Here is a 21,941-nt window from a genome sequence, read left to right on the forward strand (position 1 = left end):
CCAACCCTCACCGGCTACCATACAGACAAACGGTGTCACCAGCACAGGGGGGGAGAATGGGGGCCTGCTCGTCCCAGTACCAGGTTGATACATCGTCGGGACGCCGATTCAATTTAGGAGGGGCGAATGTAATCAGTGGGACAGTCCCACTGGGACTGGGAACCAATACGTTTCATAGCACCACCCCCTCAGCTCAGCATATAGGGTAGCTGGCCAGGCATAGGGAATAGGCGGTGTTTTACCCAGGTTGTTTCCTGTTCCAGTCAGGCTGTTGGGTGGTGTTTTGTTTGTGCTCGTAGCATCGAGGTAAGCTCTTGGTTTTACTAATATAGGGTTACCTGTCTCTAGGTTGATTTATGTCAACAACCTCCAGTTTATTTATTATTTTTCTTCGTCAGAAACTGTGGAGCTCTGATCTAGTGACAGCCCTGTCAGCGTGTGTGTGTACACAGTTCAGCACAAACGAGCCGTTACGTTAAATTGTCTCCCAGTTAATTATGCAAATGCTTGTCTTGTTGTTAGACGCAGCGGCGAACGAGCCGGCTAATGTGTGTGTGTGTGTGTACACACCAGAGTCTTGAGGTAGGCTTCCGTCCGTATTTTGACAGCATAAAAGTTTGTGTTTGATGAATGACGTGAGTCCTCATGATACGTTTGTTACACAGACGGTGTTTCTACCCAGTAATACACTGACAAGAGCCTGGCTAGCGTGGTGTCCGTTGTGCGTGTGTGTAAGCCTACACACCAGAGTTTAGAGGTAGGCTTACGTCCATACTGCGACAGCATAGCAGTCTTTGTTATGAGTAAAATGCAAGTCCTCATATGTTTATATTAGTCCTCATGACATGTTTATATTACACAGACGGTGTCCCGACCGAGCAAACACTGACTGTTTTACCAAGAACCTGGATGCCCTGATCACCTTAACAGGGTATGTGCTCATTAGCAGTACAAAGTACATTTAATGCATGTTATGTATGACTGTTTGGCTACCTCAGCGTTGTACTCAGAATCTGAGTACAACCATGAAAGCGCTTTAACTATATGGTAAATCATGAGGCTAATTGAGGTTTGTGTTCCATTACAGATTGGACCTCATACTGTGAACCGCTGTTCTTTTTATCTTTTTTGTTTTGAATTCAAGTCTATGCTGCTATAGTTTTTATGTTTTTGTACTAGATCACACCCAAGTGGTGTTTTTATGGGGTCCTCACTTTTACTGCTCTAACCAAGGAGTTAACTAGTTAACCGCCAAAGACGGATGTATTGGTTTAAGGATTATATTGCAGAGTTGCACTCAAGGACTACTGTCCCTTTTTACAGTGTGGTGTTCTTTTTGGCTTTTAGCCTTTTAGTGTTATTTTGCAGTGTTTAATGCCAACCATATTTGGCTCAGAGTGCTATTGCGTTTCTTTGCAGTGCTTAACGGTGTGTCTATGGACATAGGAAATGAGTGCATCCTAGTGCAATTGATTCAAATCCCTTTTATCTGTGTAGTGGAAGACTTGATAACCTTTTATTGGTAACGCTGTGAATAGTGAATATACGTTTTAAAGGAAATGTCAATACTGTGAATAGTGAATATACGTTTTAAAGGAAATGTCAATACTCTGTACTTTCTCCGAATAAAGTTCTATTCCCATGAAGCAACCGACAATTATTGTTCACTCAACCTGAACACTTACCTTCATATGTATTCCGGGTCTCCCACCCTGTAATTGGGAGTGGCGTAGTATCACTGTGACATTAGGAGTACGTAGCGACTCCATCTGGTTACATATGCATTTGATGTATTACCATGCATGTGTTGTTCTTGCTTACTGTAAATCGCTCTGGTCTGATAAATGCCTAAATTGTAATGGTCATATCCTTTGCCTCCACTTTGCCCATCCCTCCTGGCATGCAGAGGCAGAGGACGGTGTACAGGCTGACTCTGGTGAAGGCTTGGAACGTGGAAGAGATGCTGTCCTACTCTGAGCTAATCGCCATCGGCCAGCCGGACTTTATAGAAGTCAAGGTAGGTCTGATCGGCATGCAAAGTTGCACACACACACACACACACACACACAGCAAAATCAGCGGTGTAAAGTAACTAAGCAAATTTACTTAAGTACTGTACTTAAGTACAATTTTTAGGTATCCGTACTTTACTTGAATATTTTCCATTCCATTTCCATCCACTTTTACTTCTACTCCTCTACATCTCAGAGGCAAATTTTGTACTTTTACTCCACTACATTTATTTGAAAACTTTAGTTACTTTGTAGATTTTGTAGATGCATTACCCACTTCAGCCCTACTGTTTTTACTGTACATTTCGGCCATTTTAAAATAGGCGATCTACAAGCTCATAATGTGTTGTTGCGCAGCCTAACACACACACACACACACACTCACACACACACACACACACACACACACACACACACAAACACACACACACACACACACACACACACACACACACACACACACACACACACACACACACACACACACACACACACACACACAGTACAAGTACAGCACCACTCAGTTCAGACAGGCCTGAATTTTTTTTTTGTCATAATGAAAGAATTACCACATACTGCACTATATTCTTTTCTACGCTTGCTTATTACCATTTGTTCGTTCGCCGCACTCACATATTCAGTGTGAATCTTTATACTTTCTATTGGCGCGAAGCTGCGATGTCCGTCTAAAAGTAAAGTGACTCATGTCCCGAGCACATCCCCTTTTACTCCTCGCCAATGTTATTTGCCAAGAGCAAATGAGCCAGGAGTACTGCTGGCACTGGTCTTAAGCAATTAATGGATTTAGGACAGCTCACCTCAATGAAATCTCCATCCACAGATAAATCTGTGTTCAGCACATACCGTGCTTTACCAAGTAACATTTATATATAATGATCCTGAATTAGCCTGAACGTATAGCTTTAATGGAAATGTAATGGGGAGAAATGGTTTTGATTGAATGGGCTTGACAGCGCCACGGTGCTAGCTAGGTAAATATTTCAAAAAATCAGTGTCAACATCTTCCTGGGCGTGGGTTCTTCACAGTCCATCAATTATATCTCCATCATCATATCCATCAAGTGAGACGGATGTTACACCTGATGTTCTTACAAATAATATTTTTCTCTACCCGGCCAGGAGGCTGGGATTAAGCAAAGATTGTGTTTCCGCCCCTTGTGTGTGTTCTGCACAGCTACTTGGTAACCACTGGACCAAGGATGATGTATCAAAGATATAAAATGCATTATTTAAACATGGCACCAATAGAGCACCGAACGTCAATATCGGTAGAGAGTGCTAAGTCCACAGGTTCCCCATAGGGGGATTTTAGATCGCCTCATATAAGGACTGTGTTTTAAAAATAAACAAATCATCCTGGCCGTTTTGCACTCATATGGATATGAAGAATCAACTGACTGAGAGAAAACGCTAATATTACTGCTGCCAAATTAGTTAAACTTTCGCTAGAAACAGACTGTATCAAATATGACTGACTGACTTGTCTTAAACGATATAGAGACACCTCCCTGACAATATATCAGACGATTTTAAGATGACCCCATGTTATTCTCCATAGAGAAACACTCATTCTGTTTGTTTTTTGGTTCCAGATCCACAGGGAAGCCATGTTGTTATTAGAACCATGGCTATTATTTGTTTTTTACCAACCTTGTTGTCCAGTGCAGTTTGTACTGGACAACAAACTGCACAGTTTCCCACAAAAAACGACCCCAAAAATTAGGTCAACGGAATTAATTGTCTCCACTTCAGACAACTAGGAGACCTTTTGAAGTCATCATGTTGAAATGTGGTTGTATTCTATTTTTATCCAACTCCGGGGGCGCTAACTAATTGGTTTGAACAGGCTCCGCGCTTCCTCCATCTGCCCGGCCTGTCCCTGATACGCATCCACGTGAACCCCACCCAACCCCCCTTCTTATCGGTCCCTCTCCCCTGGTCCTTCTTATCGGTCCCTCTCCCCTGGTCCACTGGTCCTTCTTATCGGTCCCTCTCCCCTGGTCCACTGGTCCTTCTTATCGGTCCCTCTCCCCTGGTCCACCTGAGTTGAATATGCACAGTCTGGCCTGGGCCATAGCTCAGTGGTCCAGGCACCTTGGCTGGTAATCCAGTCTGGCAGTGTGTCGCGGGTTCGACTCCCGATCCCGACGGCCTTTACTGCATGTCTTCCCCCCATCTCTCTCCCCATTTCCTGTCAGCCTACTGTCTGTCCCTCCATAAAAAACATAAAATAAAGGCGAAAGCCACAAAAAAAAACTTAAACTTAAAAAAGAATATGCACAGTCTTAGCCAGTCACCGACTTGATAACGATCCAAATGGATTTAGACTGTGTGTGTCCACCAAAGCGTTGAAAACGCCACAGCACTCCTGTCCCAACAAAGAAAGGAATGTCCACACAGGATAATTATGTTTACTCCGCCGTCCTCTCTTTATTTTAACCAAACAACGTTTCGCCCGTCCGTCTAGAGTTGAAAATGTTTCAACTTCTTGTTGACCAAGATGAAAACACACACACGTGAACTCACTCACTCACACGTACAGTACACACACACACTTCCTCTGCGTGGTAGCTGGGTTATAGGATCAGACAATGTTCTTGGCCGAAAGATCAGAGAATCTTGCTAACAGTTGCCACATTGGCCTCTTTACAACAACACCAATGCGCTGCTCAGCCCTTCTTCTGTGTGTGAGCGTTGTGAGAATGGACGAGTGTCTGTGGGAGTGTTTGAGCGTGTTAACCCGTTAAGACCTGAGACCAGGTTCTAAAAATGTCTTCTAAATCCTGACAGTTTTCGGAAAAAAACTATGTTTCTGTGTCAGTCAGTGGTGCTCAAACTTTTTCGTGTCAAGGACACCCCAAAATTATATGTATTTTCCCGCCAACCCCCAATGTTTTGTGCCCCCCCCCCCCCCCAGAAGCAAAGATTTGCATTAAAAACGTTTGCTGTGAAAGAATATAATATTCAAAGACTGTGCCACATTTTCACGATTTTTCAAAAATATCTGCTATTTTTCAACAGCTAAAGTTTGAAATAATGGTTAAAAGCTAATGTGATGGGTTAAAATGAACGCCCAGGACTTTACTGTGTACACGACACGCGTCGTTATCATATTCAATATTATGCCAGAAATTGCAATTACTCCTCCAGTTTGTGGCGCTTCTTCTCTCTCTAGTATAGGCACAGAGCTTGGGAGTTATTATAAGAGCCAATGCCCACGTTAATCCTCCCAGTGTCATCGTCAGGCTCTTTGCTACGATCCCCCACAGCCCATTAGCTTTCCTGTGGCATGCACGGTGGAGCTGTTGTTCATCTCTCATTAGCTCTCTCTCTTTGGTTGATGTCACGGGCAAGGCCAGATGGTTTTTCACCCCAGACAACGTCTCTCTCATCCACTGATTGGAGATAATGTGCAAAAAAAAAAAGAGATTTTACCTCATATGGAGGTAAAAGGAGATGTCTCAGTCTAAACTCGTTTTGATTTGTAATTCCCACTACCTTGTTTTGTTCATTTTTTTTCTTCCTTATTTTTGAGTGGTGCAACCACTCCATTGTGGAGCTATGTGTGTCCCTGGGTCCCTGGCTGTGTCCCTGGGTCCGTCCGAGCACGAAAATAGTGTTTGGTTGGGTTTCACCACCAACTGTCACGTAATTGCGCAGCCTAACACACACACACACACACACACACACACACACACACACACACACACACACACACACACACACACACACACACACAAACACAAATTAACTGTATATATGATGATTTCGGATGTGACAGTACAGTACTGTCCACGTTAATCCTCCCAGTGTCATCGTCAGGCTCTTTGCTACGATCCCCCACAGCCCATTAGCTTTCCTGTGGCATGCACGGTGGAGCTGTTGTTCATCTCTCATTAGCTCTCTCTCTCTTTGGTTGATGTCACGGGCAAGGCCAGATGGTTTTTCACCCCAGACAGCGCTTTCTCTCGTCCACTGGTTGGAGATAATACAAAAATAATAAATAAATAATGAGATTGCGGCGGGGGTGAATTAGCGTTTTTTTTTTTTTGCGATCCAGATGCTACAGACTGTGAATATTGTCAGATTTAAACAATTGAAGGATATCTTTTATATCATACGGCGACACATTTATTATGAATTTATTTTTCTTTGTCTGAGGAACAGTTATTAAAATCTCAATGGACCGTGAAGACAGTGTACCAACTGAATCCCTACGGTACATTCTTATTTAATACAGATCAGAAAAGCGGTAAAAGTGGAAGAAGTACTTAATTGTTTTACTTAAGTAAAAGTTTCAATACTGCAATCTAGAACTTTTACTCTGTTACCTCAGAACGAAAATACATCGCATGGATGCAACTGGGACGTATCCCCAGTGATGTATCCCAAGGTCATCAGGGTTTCCGGTCTCGCGAACATCATACCCGTCACTCAGGTGACCCAGCCGGGGTGATCAAGTCCCGACTTACGTCCCAGTAGAGCTACCCTCGATCAGACCCACTAGGGAAAGACCAGGGCCACACAATCCGTTGGAACCACTCCGGAACTACTATGCCGCGACTTAGAGGTACAATTCTGGCATGTGGAGGGACTAGGCTCTGTGGGTTGCCTCCTGTCCGGGCCCCTCCTACGTCTCACCAGGTCCACTCAAGCTCTCACCAGGACCTGTGCGTTGCACCAGACACTTCATTCAGGAGTGGTGGATTCTTGAGCCGCAAGTAAAAGTCCGGAATTCAAAATGTACTTGAGTAAAAGTATAAAAGTATTGGAATTCCAAAAGTAGAAAGTAATCACTGTGCAGATTGTCCCATTTCTCAAGTTTTCAAATGTATACAAATCTTTTGAAAATAGCAGATCTACAAGTTCGCAACACATTGTGAGCTTGTAAATCGGCCATTTTAAAATGGTCAAAATGTATATAGGGCCAAAGTGGCTAATGTATGTTTTGGAATAATAATCAAAGTGACTAGTAACTAATGTTTTAAATGTAGTGGAGTAAAAGTACAATATTTATCTCTGAGATGTAGTGGAGTAAAAGTAAAAATATTGGACATTGGAAATACTCAAGTAACCAAAAAGTATTACGTAAATTTACTTAGTTACTTTCCACCACTGTGGAGCTTAAGTGCAGCCTTGTCCTCTGTATGAATTGATGTTTTTGTCTGAGCTTTCTAATTGATCCACAATGTAGCCTCGTTAGCAGCCTGATTCACCATTAATTGGTTTTGTCACTTGGCTACTCGGTGACAGAACAAATTCACGGAACGTAGCGAATCGGGTTGGAAGCCAGGCTACACCTCTGCAGTAAGGGTTAAATTAAATTCATTTTGATTCTCCAAACCCTATTCAGAGTCAACACGGACTCATTGTGCTCCCATGCCACCCTTTAAATGTAAGTCCATGATCAGATTGTGTGGCGTGCCGACTAGTGCCAGCTAGTTTGATATCACCTGGGGGTTGTAAATTGAGCCCACATTTATTGGAAACACAGAAAAGCACATTGTACCGCATTGAATGTTTTTTCATGTGTGCACTGAATACTGTTCGTTTCTCAATTCTAAGTCTACAGAACTCTTTAGTTTAAACCCAGTCAACTGTCGAATATGGTTCACAGGAACGGCAACAAAGTACTGGAAGAAATATTCCAAAACATGTATACTCTCTTTCTGTGTCCCCTCGGACTTCCTCCTGCATAAGTCTGTAGAGAAAAACACTTTCCCACCACTGGAGAGGCCTAGGATCGATTCCCGTCGGCACCACTGGGGAATTTATTTCTAAATTGGTTGTTGGAGGCTCGAGGGCACAGGGGAACTGGGAGAAAGATTGAAACTACTGCCTGTAGACTTTGTTGAAGAATTTTCATTGCATTACATTAATTTCATTACCAAACAGCACTCGGCATAAATGAGTCAAATGGGTCAAATCAACTAATCAAATGATTCCCGATCCCGAGCGTGGCACGGCTGCAGCTCACCGCTCCTTGGCTGCGGCTCACCGCTCCAAGAGATGGGTCAAATGCGGAGAACAAATTTCACTGCGTTAACTTTAAACTGTTGGTTTTATTTTTTTATTTCAAATCTTTTACTCCATCTTGTTTATTTACTGTCTGTGTCCGACTAAGGTACTGTTGGTTGTATGAAAACTACATAAATAAGTCCCTGTCATATGGAGGTAAAAGGAGTCTCAGTCTAAACTTGTTATTTGTAATTCCCACTACCTTGTTTTGTTCATTTTTTTTCTTCCTTATTTTTGAGTGGTGCAACCACTCCATTGTGGAGCTATGTGTGTCCCTGGGTCCCTGGCTGTGTCCCTGGGTCCGTCCGAGCACGAAAATAGTGTGGTTGGTTTTCACCACCAACTGTCACTGTTGCGCAACCTCACACACACACACACACACACATATTAACTGTATGATGATTTCGGGTGTGACAGTACAGTACTGCAGAGGGACCCCCTGGGGGCCCCCACACGGTAACTCTGTCATTTATCAACCGTTTCGGACGTGGGGCGGCTCGCCGGAACCGGCCCGGCGCATTCCTGTGGGTCTGGAAGTCCCAAGGACCCCCCGGGTACCCCCACACAGAGTTGCACCACTCAGTTCACACGGGTGTAATTTGTTCTTCTTTTTTTTTAGCCTAAGGGGGGAGGAGGGGGAGCCCGGGTTCGAACTGGCAACCTTGCGGTTCCCATCCAGGCACTCTACCCCTGATCCACCGCCGCCCATGTGTTTTAAAACGTCTTCCTGTCAGGCTTGTGTCTCAATGTTTGCCTATACCCTCTGCAGGTCAACAGTGGGGGGTATTCATTGTCTCCACCAGGCCGAAGGCATGGGGAGAGAGTATGTTTTGCACTCCGTCCGTGTGTGTGTGTGTGTGTGTCCTTCCTTCCGTCCGTCCGTCCTTCTGTCCGTCCGTTATCAGCTAATCTCTGGCACCGTTGGCCCGATCCATGCCAAACTGTGCACACACACTCCCTGGATGCCAACGACGAACCTCTGCCCCAAATATTCCTCAACGGCCTGTTATAGCGCCACCATGAGGCCGATTTAGGCAAAACACATTTCTGTAGATAACTCGTACACATTGTATCCATACATCACACAATTCGGTATACACTATCTCCATAGTCATGTGATCAACAAAGATCTGCACAATTTCCCATCTTCCATCCTGATTGGCTAAGATTGGCTTCCAAAACTCACATGATTGGTCCGTTTCAAACAAAATGCCACAAATCACAAACACAGTGTCCAATTTCCATGAAATTATACACGCACATTTCCATTAGGCCGAGGACGACATGCCACAATTCTTTCCCCAAATCAGCCTCACGGTGGCGCTATAACAGGACAATTCCTGTTTTTACCTATAACTGCATTGACAACTTATGTATGCGCACTCCCTAGAGGCCATGGAAAAACATTTTCCCTGCATCCCTCCACATCTGCCGGATATAGCGCCACCATGAGGCCGATTTCTGCTAAACACATTGTTTGTGTTAGTCGCACAGATTTCATCCAAATCTCACGCACATCGGTACACATGATCTCTGTAGTCATGTGATCAAGACGAGCCTTTTGGATTTCTCAGATTCTACACTGATTAGCTAAGATTGCCTTCCAAAGTTTTCAGGAGTAGCCCATTTTGTACAAAATGCTGCACATGTCCTGCTCATCCAGAATTCTATCCTCAGAGATGCTATGAGTGATCTGGCTCTGTATTTCCTCAACAAAACGAAGAAAATTGTTGCAAGAAACAAACAAACAAAAAAACATGTTTATATTACTCCTAAACATTTTGCCAAACATCACACACACTCCTATCCTCCTGGTGGAGACCTGTGCCCAGAAGGGCACTTTTTCTAGTTTGGCACTGACCTTGTCTGTGTGTCCACACCCAGGGCGTGACGTACTGCGGGGAGAGCTCTGCCAGCACTCTGACCATGGCCAACGTCCCCTGGCACCAGGAAGTGGTCAGCTTCGTCCAGCGGCTGGCTGACATGCTGCCTCAGTACGAGATCGCCTGCGAACACGAGCATTCCAACTGCCTGCTTATCGCACACACAAAGGTAAGACGCATGCTTATTACTTCCATTGACCATCCATCAAAACGATGTGCATCTGTTTTTAAGCAAAATAGATTTAATCAAATATATTTGTAATTCTTGCTTAAAAATTGGTGGTAAAACATACTTACTTCCGTTGACCATCCATATAGAGACCATCCATACAGTGCTGTCAAAATAGATTTAATCAAACATTCATACATTTTGGTTAAACAAGCACGTTAATTTATTTATTATCACATAACTAGACAAACCTTGTAAAATCTTAGCGTTTTTCCGGCCCTTGGCTAATAATAACGGAATGTGAAAAACGGATGCTTTGGATGCATGTGCGTTGTTTAATTGTCAATCAACGGCATGTGCAAGAAAAGCACGCACAAGAGCGCGAGCCCCGGCCAGGTCAACAATCTGCAATGTTGAGAGCTGGAGGAGCAGCTGGATAAATCCCACCGGAGGTTTGTTCAGCTTTGTATGAACCAAATACTACACATACCACCCAAGTCAGGATTTTACTAGTCAGCTGCATTCCAGCTGTCAATAATAATCACAAACACATACAATAGACAAACATACTGTACAGTGTATTACCTTTTCCTAAATATGTTCTTTTTTCCCCCTTGTCTCTTAACCCATTTTGGGCGGGAACCTATTTTGGTGTTTTAAACATTATGTTATAATTTAGCTATTGAAAAATAGCAGATCAGCTTGTAGGTCTGCTATTTTTTGAAAAATCGTAAAAATGTGGCGCAAATCTTTGAATATATATTCTTTCAAAGTGAAGGATTTTCCCGATTTTCATTGATCCTAACTTGCATCGTTCCCAAGTAGGCCGGTAACTGGATCAAGCCCCAGTAAACAGTATATTACAATACCGGAGTCGGAGCTCTCACTTATTTTGCATAATTTAATCCCCTCCTCCTCCTTGTGGTTATCTATCTATCTTTGCTTTCCCCTTGATGTGTGTGATGAGGTAATTAACCGAGCATTACGTCTGTGTTCCCCCTTGGAAATCAGCCTAATAGCAGAGAGAGAGAGAGAGAGAGAGAGAGAGAGAGAGAGAGAGAGAGAGAGAGAGAGAGAGAGGGGGAGAGAGGGGGAGGGAGGGAGGGAGGGAGAGAGAGAGAGAGAGAGAGAGAGAGAGAGAGAGAGAGAGAGAGAGAGAGAGATGGAGGGAGGGAAAAGGAGGAAAGGATCTGCTGAAATGATTAGAATGATTAAGTTATACTCTGTCGTTATTATATGATGCTGTGAATAACCGATCTACAAGCTCACAGTGCGTCAAGTTGGGACATGTGGCGATGTGACACGTTGTGAACTACATATTTTTTAAAGCAGCTTAATCTTTGCCCATCTTTGGAACAGGACATACAATATCCCCTTAGCACGCTCCCACAACTCAACATCCCCTCTCTATATATAGAGGGGATAATTCTTTTATATTTTTTATCCCACAATTTTGTTTTGTCCATTTTTCACCCAGTGTCGATTATCTAATGTAATCCTGGGCTCTACACTCCCTCCGCCAACCAGGGGAGAGCAACGGACTGACCTCATGCTTCCTTCAGTGCATGAGCGTCCAAGCTGCTTCTTTTTACCTGACAGGGGGAGTTTCGCTGGTTGGACGTATAGCACATGGAAGGAACACGTTATTCCAACCAGTTCCTTCCCCTCCATCAGGCGCCACGGCTGGCCGGGGCAGTTTAGAGACCAGGACTGCTGCATGTTTTTTGTGAGGGACATGGGGAGAACATAAAGATAAACAAAAAAATAAAAATGATCAAAACATGCAAACACGAAAACCCTTTCGCCAACCCCACCCACTGATGACGTGGAGGAGAGAACACGCCCCCAGCGTCCCCAGCGGGAATTGCACCCAGGATCTTCTAGCTGTGAGGCGACAGCACTACCGACTGCAGGCGCCACGTGCCCCCAAAATATTTTGTTTTATGAAGACATTTTGACAGATTATTATTATTATATTATGCAGTACATGCACAGTTGCACACTTCCCAACCACGGAAAAAGCTGTTAAAGAGCCAGTTGTTCCTTTACTGCTCCATCTGTCACAAGCCGGCCAACAAGGCCAAAGTCAATGTTTCACTGCATTGATTTACGCCTCCTTCCTCTTTGGTTCTCTCTCTTCATCACCGCCTTTCTTCTTACTTCACACAAATGCTGTGTGATCTATAAGCACGCCAAGTTGTGCCACCACTTTAGACACCTTCATTCATTTACTCATAATCTCCCCATCTACTGCTGTTACTACTGCCTTATATGCACATGCATGTGCGCGTACACACACGCACACGCACACACACACACACACACACACACACACACACACACACACACACACACACACACACACAACTTTAACTCACACTCTCTCCTTCCATTTCGACCCCCAATGGGCAGCTCTGTGTGTGTGTGTGTGTGTGTGTGTGTGTGTGTGTGCGTGTGTGCGTGTGTGCGTGTGTGCGTGTGTGCGTGCGTGCGTGCGTGCGTGCGTGCGTGCGTGCGTGCGTGTGTGTGTGTGTGCGTGTGTGTGTGTGGGAACCGTTAGGAACCAGAATCGATAAGCAGAATCGTTATCGGACTCATAAAAATCCTAACGATACCTATTTGGGTGAGACTTAATTTAGCATGCAGTGGTAAGGCTTTTAAGTAGTTTATGGGCAGGTTACAGATTTAGTTGGTAGAAAGTGTATCAAACATCTTCAAAAGTACAGTATATTTCTGTTGCAGAACTCGCCTATCAGCTTGTTCCTGCAGCAACGCAGAAGTGCCATTAATGACAGTAAACCACTAACCGCTAAAAACGCTAAAAATACATAATTTATTTAATGACAGATGTAGCCGCTACGACCGAAAATGTCCCTAGAAAATCGCTAGCCTAGCAAAAAGAGCAGCGAGACTTGGCACAGCTGATTTTTGAGTGGTGCAACCACTCCCTTACGGAGCTGTGTGTGTGCCTGCCTGGGTGGGTATGAGCACGAAAATAGCATGGTTGTTTTTCACCACCTGTGCGCAACCTAACACACACACAAACACACACGCATATATTAAGTGTATATATGATGATTTTGGGTGTGCCAGTACAACACAGTAGAACTAGAGGGTACAGTAGAGGGACCCCCACACGGTAACTCATTTCTCAACCGTTTTAGACGTGGGACGGCTCGCTGGAATCGGCCCGGCCCCCTGGGCACGTCCCTGGTGGTCTGGATGTTCCGGGGACCCCCTAGGGTCTCCCCGGGGACCCCCGGATACCCCCACATGGTAAATCTCATTTCTCTACCGTTTCGGACGTGGCTCAGCGGCTCGCTGGAACCGGGCCGGCATCCTGGCCGTGTTCCTGTGGGTCTGGAACATCCGGGGACCCCCCTGGGGACCCCCACACGGAGTTGCACCCCCCCTGGGGCTCACAGTCTGAGTTGAAGCATTCACTGCTCCCCAGGTGTCGTATTATTACAGCCTTTAAGAACTGAGGCCGATTCTACAAATGCCCTCTTCTAAATTGGTAGTTCTCACACTTTCAAGATTTAAAAAATAGCAGACATACTGTACAAGCTCGCAAGCGCGGCACAAAGGGGCACGCTGTGAGCTTGTAGATCTGGCTTTTAATCCATGGTGCAGCGTCACATTTTTCTTCACAATAGGCTGTCTTGTTCCATACATTATCAGTGTGGTTTCACTGTGTTGCTTAGAGACTGAAATACTTAACTCTGCACGTTCTATTGAGATTCCAGGCTGAACAAATTGCTTCCCTCCTTGTTACATTAACGTGACGTCGAAATAAAAAAAACCGTTTGCTCTGAAAGAATATTTATTCAAAGATTTGTGCCGCATTTTTACGATTTTTCAAAAATAGCAGACCTACGAGCTTAGATCTGCTATTTTTCAATAGCTAAATTATAACATAATGTTTAGTTAAAACACCAAAAGGGGTTCCCGCCCAAAATGGGTTAACTCCCAGTAGGCCTCCTTTTTTTAATGCCCTCAGGGTTCATTAGCAGAGTATAGCGGGTAAAACCGTACCAATTCCTTCAATGACTCGCAGAGATTAAAAAAAAGCATGTAATGGCTGTTTTAAATCTAAATTCCCATATACCCTCAGCAGTGCCATGATGTCCAACAGAACGTCTATAATTGGACAAGTGAGAGATATTGCCTTTTATGTATCGCTAAGGCCAACCCCCTTCCGCGACCTTGTATAATCGACGTGATTGGTTTTAAAAAACATAATAACTTAAAGGACCACTTCACCACTTTTCAACCTATCTTCATATAATAGGTCCTCACTAATAATCATGAAAAAATGGCGCAATTTTTTTCTACTGTCTGTGTCTCATAGGAGGGCTGTGGGCAGTTCAGAAACTGTCTTCCAGTGACATCATCGATGGGGAATCCAAGCTAATAGAAACTGCAGGCTTTCTAGTCCTGAAAAATTGCAATGCGAAAATGGAAGCCATCGTTCTCACGATAATGAAAATCTAAATATTTTTGTAAAAAAGAATCTTGTCCTATGAGACACAGACTAAGTAGAAAAAAGCGTGCCATTTTATCATGATTATTAGTGAGGACCTATTATATGAAGATAGGTTGAAAAGTGGTGAAGTGGTCCTTTAAGGTGGCATTTGATGCGTCACCGACACGCGTCTAGTAGGTCGGTTATAGTTAAGGTGGCCTTACACTAGCCGATTTTTTTTCACTCTGAAATCTGATAGCACCACACACTACAGGATAATCGGAGCGGGGCACAGCAAATATCAAACATTCTTGATGTTGATCAGGCCGATCCCGATCACGCTTTGAGCGGTCGGGCACCCCCCGAGCGTCAAAAATGCCCGATTATCGGCAAGTGTAAGGCCACCTTTAGTCTCACCATGTGACCTCTGGTCGCTATAGGGAGCGAGATGATGAACGCCATTTTTGTCCAGAGTGCATTGTCTGTGATTTGCTTTGAGTGGCTTCGTGCTAAAGCAGTATATATAATGTCTGGATTTTGTAGCACCCATATCTTTTCCCAGTTCTTCCTTTTTGAAAATATCTTAAGTCCATTGTCCCTGTTAAAGGACCACTTCACCACTTTTCAACCCATCTTCACGTAATAGGTCCTCAATAATAATCATGATAAAATACCACCATTCTTTTCTGCTCAGTCTGTGTCTCATAGGAGGGCTGTGGGCAGTTTGGAAACCCGTCCACCAGTGACATCATCGTTAGGCAGATTATTTTTAAACAAGATGTTTTTTACTAAAATGTTTAGATTTCTATCATCGCGAGAACGATGGCTTCCTTTTTCGCATTGCAACTTTTCAAGATTAGAAAGCCTGCAGTTTCTGTTAGCTTGGATTCCCCATTGATGATGTCACTGGTGGACGGGTTTGTAAACTGCCCACAGCCCTCCTATGAGACACAGACCAAGTAGGATTTTTTTGCCATTTTATCATGATTATTAGTGAGGACCTATTATATGAAGATAGGTTGAAAAGTGGTGAAGTGGTCCTTTAATAAACAAACTACATGATGCACATGCTACAGTTTTCTATCGTCTCTGTTTATCTTTGTCTGCTGTGTGTGTCCAGTTCAAAGTGGAGGGCGAGTGGTGGACGTGGATCGACTACGATCGTTTCCAGGAGCTGGTGGAGGCCCACGACGAGCAGAACGGGGGACTGCAGAGCTTCTCGGCCCTGGACTACATGGCCAAGACGCCCCGCTGGGCTCATTTCGGAGCCCAGGAGCAAGGCTTCGATCCCGCCGAGACGCGCTTCCAGCGGCGCAGCAACAAGGCCAAAAACATCTCCGGATGCTGAGAGTATAGAGGGAGTTGTTGTTGCACATAATGAAATGACTACTCGGAACGAGGAGTTTGTATGCACGCCGAGTTTCAACTCGCAGATTCGAATGAAAAACGTCCGATAATCACCAGTAGGTTACTGTACTTATCAGTCGAATGCAATCGAGCCAGCAGGCTCGCCTGAGCCTACTGGCTGTGACTAGGAAACACAGAGACGTCCGACGTGGCGGCCGCGTTGTCCGACTAGTACTAAATCTAACCCTGACCTCCGTCTTAAAGGGGAATTTCTCCCTAACCCTTTTTTTTACAAAAGTAAGTTGATAATTATGTATATTGACAAAAAAAAATATTAAAAAATAAATAAAGATATATGGGAGCTGAAGCTGCAGCTGGAGATGAAGCTGCTCCTGGAGGGATCTAACGTCAGCTCACGTAGACCAGGAAGAGTGCAGTGTCAACAATGCATGGAGTGTTGCTTTCACATCATCTAGAACAGAAAACAAAAAACAATTGCGCGATTGAATAGGAGTTCTAGCGTTAGACCCCTCCAGCAGCAGCTCCAGCTGCAGCTTCAGCTCCCCTATATCTTTATTTTTTTTTAATATTTTTTTTGGTCAATATACATAATTATCAACTTACTTTTGTAAAAAAAGGGTTAGGGAGAAATTCCCCTTTAACCGGCCACGTAAGTCAGTTTCACGATGTTTTGGCTTCGGCAGCAGTAATTTCACGTCCGTGTTTACCTAACAGCAGCCAGTAGGCTCCAGGAGATTGTTTTGGAGTGATAAGTTACCTACTGGTGAATGATTATCGGTTGATGACATCCAAAACGGGTGGTTTCACACAAACTTTGTTCTCATTTGTGTTGTTGTTTTTTTGTTTCTCAAAGCATTCCACTATGAACTTGAATTATTTCCCTACTTTTAGGAACTCACATCTTGAATATTTCCTCTCCTTTCAGGTCACCATTATATAAATGTCAATGGCTGTGGCTTTTATTGCCCAGAATGGAGCCATTTTGGAAGGATTATGCTGTTTATGTAGTGCCTGCGAGCGACACACAGCACATTTCTTTCCTTTCTGACACTTTAACAATAAAGCTTCTTCTAACGCTGGCAACTCGGGACATGCTCGGGATGTTCAAGCAGCTCCAATCTTTTCCCCCCACATGTCAACCCATGTGTAGCTGCAGTTCTTTCCCTGCAGGGAACCTTGAATACTCAACACGCTCATTAGAAATGTGTGCCAAGCTTAGTCATATAGACAAATTCACAGAGGGGTGCCCTGGGCGCGGCCATTACTGAGGGGTAATCCATGGAGCAGGTGCTCCGTAGGCCAGGTGTAGCTAATCAGTGCTGCTGCGCTTAATGGTACACCTCAGTAATGGCCGCACCCAGGCAAGCCTCTGTGAATGTGTCTATAGTAGGTAAGGTATATAGGGCTAATAGTAATATGTGGTGTAGCAAGGATTCATGATTTGATTTGATTTTATTAACCCATTTTGACCTGAGATCAGATTCTAAAAATGTCTTCTACATCCTGACAGTTTTCTGAAAAAGCTATGTTTCTATGTCAGTCGTTCTTCGATTTTTCAAAAATAGCTTGTAGCTATGAGCTTGTAGATCTGCTATTTTTCAATAGCTAAAGCATAACATAATGCTAACACCAAAAGGGGTTCCCGCCCAAAATGGGTTTTAAACGTCAAGCACGAAAAACAAGTTACATCATGTTCACCTGGGAAGCGTCATGGATAAAAAACACAATACAGTCTTTCGACTTATTTTCATTGTGGTCCTTGGTCTGTGACAAACAACATCAGAATAATACTAGCAAGGAGGTATGAACTATATACATAATTCCAGTTACACTGTCATGGAAAGCAGCAAAAATATGACATGCCCATGTTGTTAGTTGGAAAAAAATAAATGATGATGTCACTGGAAGACGGGTTTCTGAACTGCCCACAGCCCTCCTATGAGACACAGACCGAGTAGAAAATAATTGTGCTGTTTTATCATGAACATTAGTGATGACCATATATGAAGATAGGTTGAAAATGGTTGAAGTAGTTAGTCCTTTAACCCATTTTGGGGGCGGGAACCCCTTTTGGTGTTTTAAACATCATGTTATAATAAAGCTATTGAAAAATATCAGATCTACAAGCTTGTAGGTCTGCTATTTTTGAAAAATCGTTAAAATGTGGCGCAAATCATTGAATATATATTTCAGAGCGAACATTTTTAACTAAAATATTTGCTTCTGGGGGGTCCCTGGAACTACATATTTTGAGATGGGGGTCCATGGCCCAATAGAGATAATTCTGGGGGTCCTTGACATGAAAAAGGTTGAGCACCACTGACATAGAAACATAGGTTTTTCAGAAAAAAAATAGGATTTAGAAGCCATTTTTTTTAATCGACCTCAGTCCAAAATGGGTTAAAGATGGAGTGCTGTTATTTTTTTTACACCTCATGTGTGGTTATTATAATATTCAAATATGTCTTACCTGTGTATTTTTGGTTTCTTCCTGAAAGCTGAAAGCCCAATGGAAATGCACCACTTTAGTGACATCAAAACCAGTTGTAGGCGAGGCTTAAGTTCAGGTGTGTGGTGCTAACCTCAAGCTCATAGCGTGCCTCGGTGGCGCGCTATGAGCTTGTAGGCCTGCTATTTTTGAAAAATCGTGAAAATGCGGCACAAATCTTTGAATATATATTCTTTCAGAAGACTTTTTTTAGTTAGTTCAGGCTTAAATGGGTTAAAATAAATTAACTTGTATTATAATGCCACATCTGGGTCGACAAGTACCATCCAAGTACATGATATTCCACAGCCGTATTCTGTGGAAACCACAACCGGAGGGCCACAATCACACCCTACAATGAAATCCCATTCCATAATCCATACAAAACAAATCATGTATAAATATAAAAATCACACCCGTGTGATGTGAGTGACGCTCTTTTAATCGTACATCATCATCATACATCATCTCATTCCAGCCAATAAGAATTTGCGTCCTCACCTTCATCTTTAATGTTTGTGTTACGCAATGTATGTGTTTACACACACACACTAAAAGCTGGAGATAGGAGGGGCTATCGCCCCACAAATATAGATATGTTTTGGGTATACTTTAATATGAATTCCTTGTTATCTCAGCTCCATTGTGCCACTGTGGTTCTCAACCAGTGGTCCTTGAGGGGGTTCCAGGTTATCCCCAGCTAAATGATGGAAAGTTGGTAACCATATGGACCCAGGTGCAGTACTTAGTTTAGACAGTTTTTGGTTTAGACTAGTCATTGGTTAGACCAGTCATTAGTCCTACAACTACAACCTATCCCAGAAACCTAAACCTAACCTCCCACGGGGCAGCACACCTAAACCTAACCTTAACCCATGTCTAACCAATGACTAGTCTAAACTAAGTATGCACCCCTATGGACCCTTATAGATCTTTAACTCTTGAGTGTTAAATAATTTTACACTCTCAAGAGTACAATTATTGTTAAACATCTGCATTGCTTAATTTACAGGAAGTCTACACAATTAGAGAATGTAGAAGAATAGTTATTTTGACCGTTTGCCTGTTATCTCTCCTAATGGTACCAACATCAATACATCATGGAATTGTGGACACAATCTTATCCAACAATAACAACATACGGAGGCTAAATGTCATCAAAATGGTCTGTGGCTCAAAATAAATAATGGGCCTTGATATGAAAAGAGTTATAAACACAGTGATCCTATAAAGTGTCAGGCTACTTTCTGTATACTATACGCACAATCCTGTTCCATCTTCCCTGCTTTCTCCCAGGCTCATCCCTTGTGGATGAATTGCCTTCTCTGGTCCTGTAGGCCTACTAAGCCGCCGAATCCAAATGTTATACTTGAAACTGTCCAGTTTGATTGTTGATTTGCTTTTGCTTTTTTTTTTTTTGCTATTTTATTATTTCCATATTGCTCCTGTGTTTCCCTGCGTGGGAAAAGAGCAGAACAGCGGTTACAGTATGTACATGTATTTGTGCATTTTGTAATAAATGTGTGTAACAGGAGAATGTACTTGTCTTTTATCTTTCTTTGTCATTTTAGATGCAGTTGCATATGTACTTCCATTCATACATGTATGGAAGGACAGACATTCTGGCTGACACCTTTGTATCTCCCTTTTTGTTGTCTGTGTTACATTGGGAGGCTTTTTTTGCGGAGCCTGTGAGTTGATGGTCGCTGAGGGGGCGCTTGTTTTACAGGTTAGGCTTAGGTTTAGGCATAGTTTTACTGAGGTTAGTTTTAGGCATAGTTTTTGTGAGGTTTGGGTTAGGTTTAGACAGGTTATATTGGGGGCACGGTGGCACAGTCGGTAGTGCTGCCGCCTCACAGCTAGAAGGTCCTGGGTTTGATTCCCGCTCGGGCGCTGTGGGTGCTCACTGCTGGCTGCGTGTTTCCTCCTCCGCGTCATCAGTGCCCATACCCGAGGCGGGGTTGGCGAAAGGGCCTTTCTGTGTGGAGTTTGCATGTTCTCCCCGTGTCCCCTAGGGTAGGTACCCTCACAAAAAAACATGCAGTAATCCTGGTCTCTAAACTGCCTCCCCCTGGCCAGCCGGGGCGCCTGATGGAGGGGAAAGGAACTGGTTGGAATAACGTGTTCCTTCCACGCGCTACGTCCAACCAGGGAAACTCCCCCCTGTCAGGTGTTAAGGAGCAACTTGGACACTCAGGCATGAAGGAAGCATGAGTTCAAGTCCATTGCTCTCCCCATGTCCCCCATGGGGACTAGGCTGGCGGAGGGTGTGTAGAGCCCAGGATCACATTAGATAATTGACACAGGGGTGAAAAATGGGTTACAAAATCGTGGGATAAAAAAAATAATTTAAAAAAAGACAGGTTATATAACCCTGCCCGGTGCCATACTAGTAGTAACCGGCGCTGTAAAACAAGCGTCCCATCAGCGCCCACAATAAAGGTAATCCTGTGTTACATTTTTTTCCTGCGACAGAGTAGCAGGCTGACATTTTAAGACTGATGTTGCCAGTAAAGTTGTTTGCAGACTGTATTTCTTAGCATGCAGAAAAGTGTTGAATCGTGAGTTGATGTTATAAGGTTGCGCCATAATTTCACACGTAATCATTGAGAATGAATGCATGGATGTTTTGCCAAGCAGAGCAAAGGCATGGCTACCGTAACCTGACTCCGCCAGACCGTACAGGCAGGGGTGATTCTATTGTCTGCTATAGGTTCTGTTCATCAACACTTTGAGACGGGGAAGTGTGCAATTTATAATGAATTGCATTTGTATAGTGCTTTTCCAAGTGCTCAAAGCGATTTACATTTGGTTCATTCATTCATACATTGGGAGGTGAAGTGGCGAACGGTCAACGCCAGCGTCCTCACTTCCCACATTCACACACCAATGGTGGCGAGCTAGCACAGAGTCGCCACCGACCAACTCATTTGAGGCAATGTAAATGTAAGGCAAAGTGTCTTGCCCATGGACACTTTGACATGTAGACAGGAGGAGCCGGGATTCGAACCGCCGACCCAGGGATCATTGGAGGACCTGCTCTACCTCCTGAGCCACAGCCGCCCTGAATTTATGAAAGTTTATTTATGCTAAATGCCTATATTGTAAATTGTCTGACAGTGCAATCAATGCATTGTGTCGCTCAGCAAAACTAGCCGATCTACAAGCCCACAATGCGTTGCGCTGAGATGTGTTGTGAGCTTCTAGAGTAAATAAGCATAAATCAGGCCTAATGATTATGTGCCTGGTCGTATACGAATGTGAGAGTGATAATGGCTTTCGCAGATGGCTTGTAAATGTGTTTGGGGTTTGTTTTCCAATTATCTGTGTGTGTGTGTGTGTGTGTGTGTGTGTGTGTGTGTGTGTGTGTGTGTGTGTGTGTGTGTGTGTGTGTGTGTGTGTGTGTGTGTGTGTGTGTGTGTGTGTGTGTGTGTGTGTGTGTGTGTGTGTGTGTGTGTGTGTGTGTGTGAATCCATGAGAGAGGGCAAAGTATGTAAATGTGCTACCCTAGTGTACA

At 43.7% G+C, this 21,941-nt stretch overlaps 1 protein-coding gene and 1 long non-coding RNA gene across 2 annotated transcripts; both read left to right on the forward strand.

Annotated features, from left to right (window-relative positions):
* The first annotated feature begins 520 nt into the window (after positions 1-520).
* On the forward strand, positions 521-1,636 carry LOC306919303. Its single transcript, XR_013789507.1, has 4 exons — positions 521-582; positions 666-757; positions 863-931; positions 1,088-1,636. It is a non-coding gene; the product is annotated as an uncharacterized lncRNA (long non-coding RNA).
* Positions 1,637-1,858: 222 nt separating this feature from the next.
* Positions 1,859-16,185, forward strand: LOC306919299 (S-adenosyl-L-methionine-dependent tRNA 4-demethylwyosine synthase TYW1-like; the record flags this gene model as incomplete). Its single annotated transcript, XM_079532101.1, has 3 exons — positions 1,859-2,017; positions 9,936-10,103; positions 15,689-16,185. The coding sequence occupies 3 exons, from the start codon at positions 1,859-1,861 to the stop codon at positions 15,914-15,916; spliced, it is 555 nt and encodes a 184-aa protein (XP_079388227.1). The 3' UTR covers positions 15,917-16,185.
* Between the last annotated feature and the right edge of the window lie 5,756 nt (positions 16,186-21,941).

This window comes from Electrona antarctica (genome assembly GCF_951216825.1).
Source record: "Electrona antarctica genome assembly, contig: scaffold_25, whole genome shotgun sequence".
Lineage (NCBI taxonomy): Eukaryota > Metazoa > Chordata > Actinopteri > Myctophiformes > Myctophidae > Electrona > Electrona antarctica.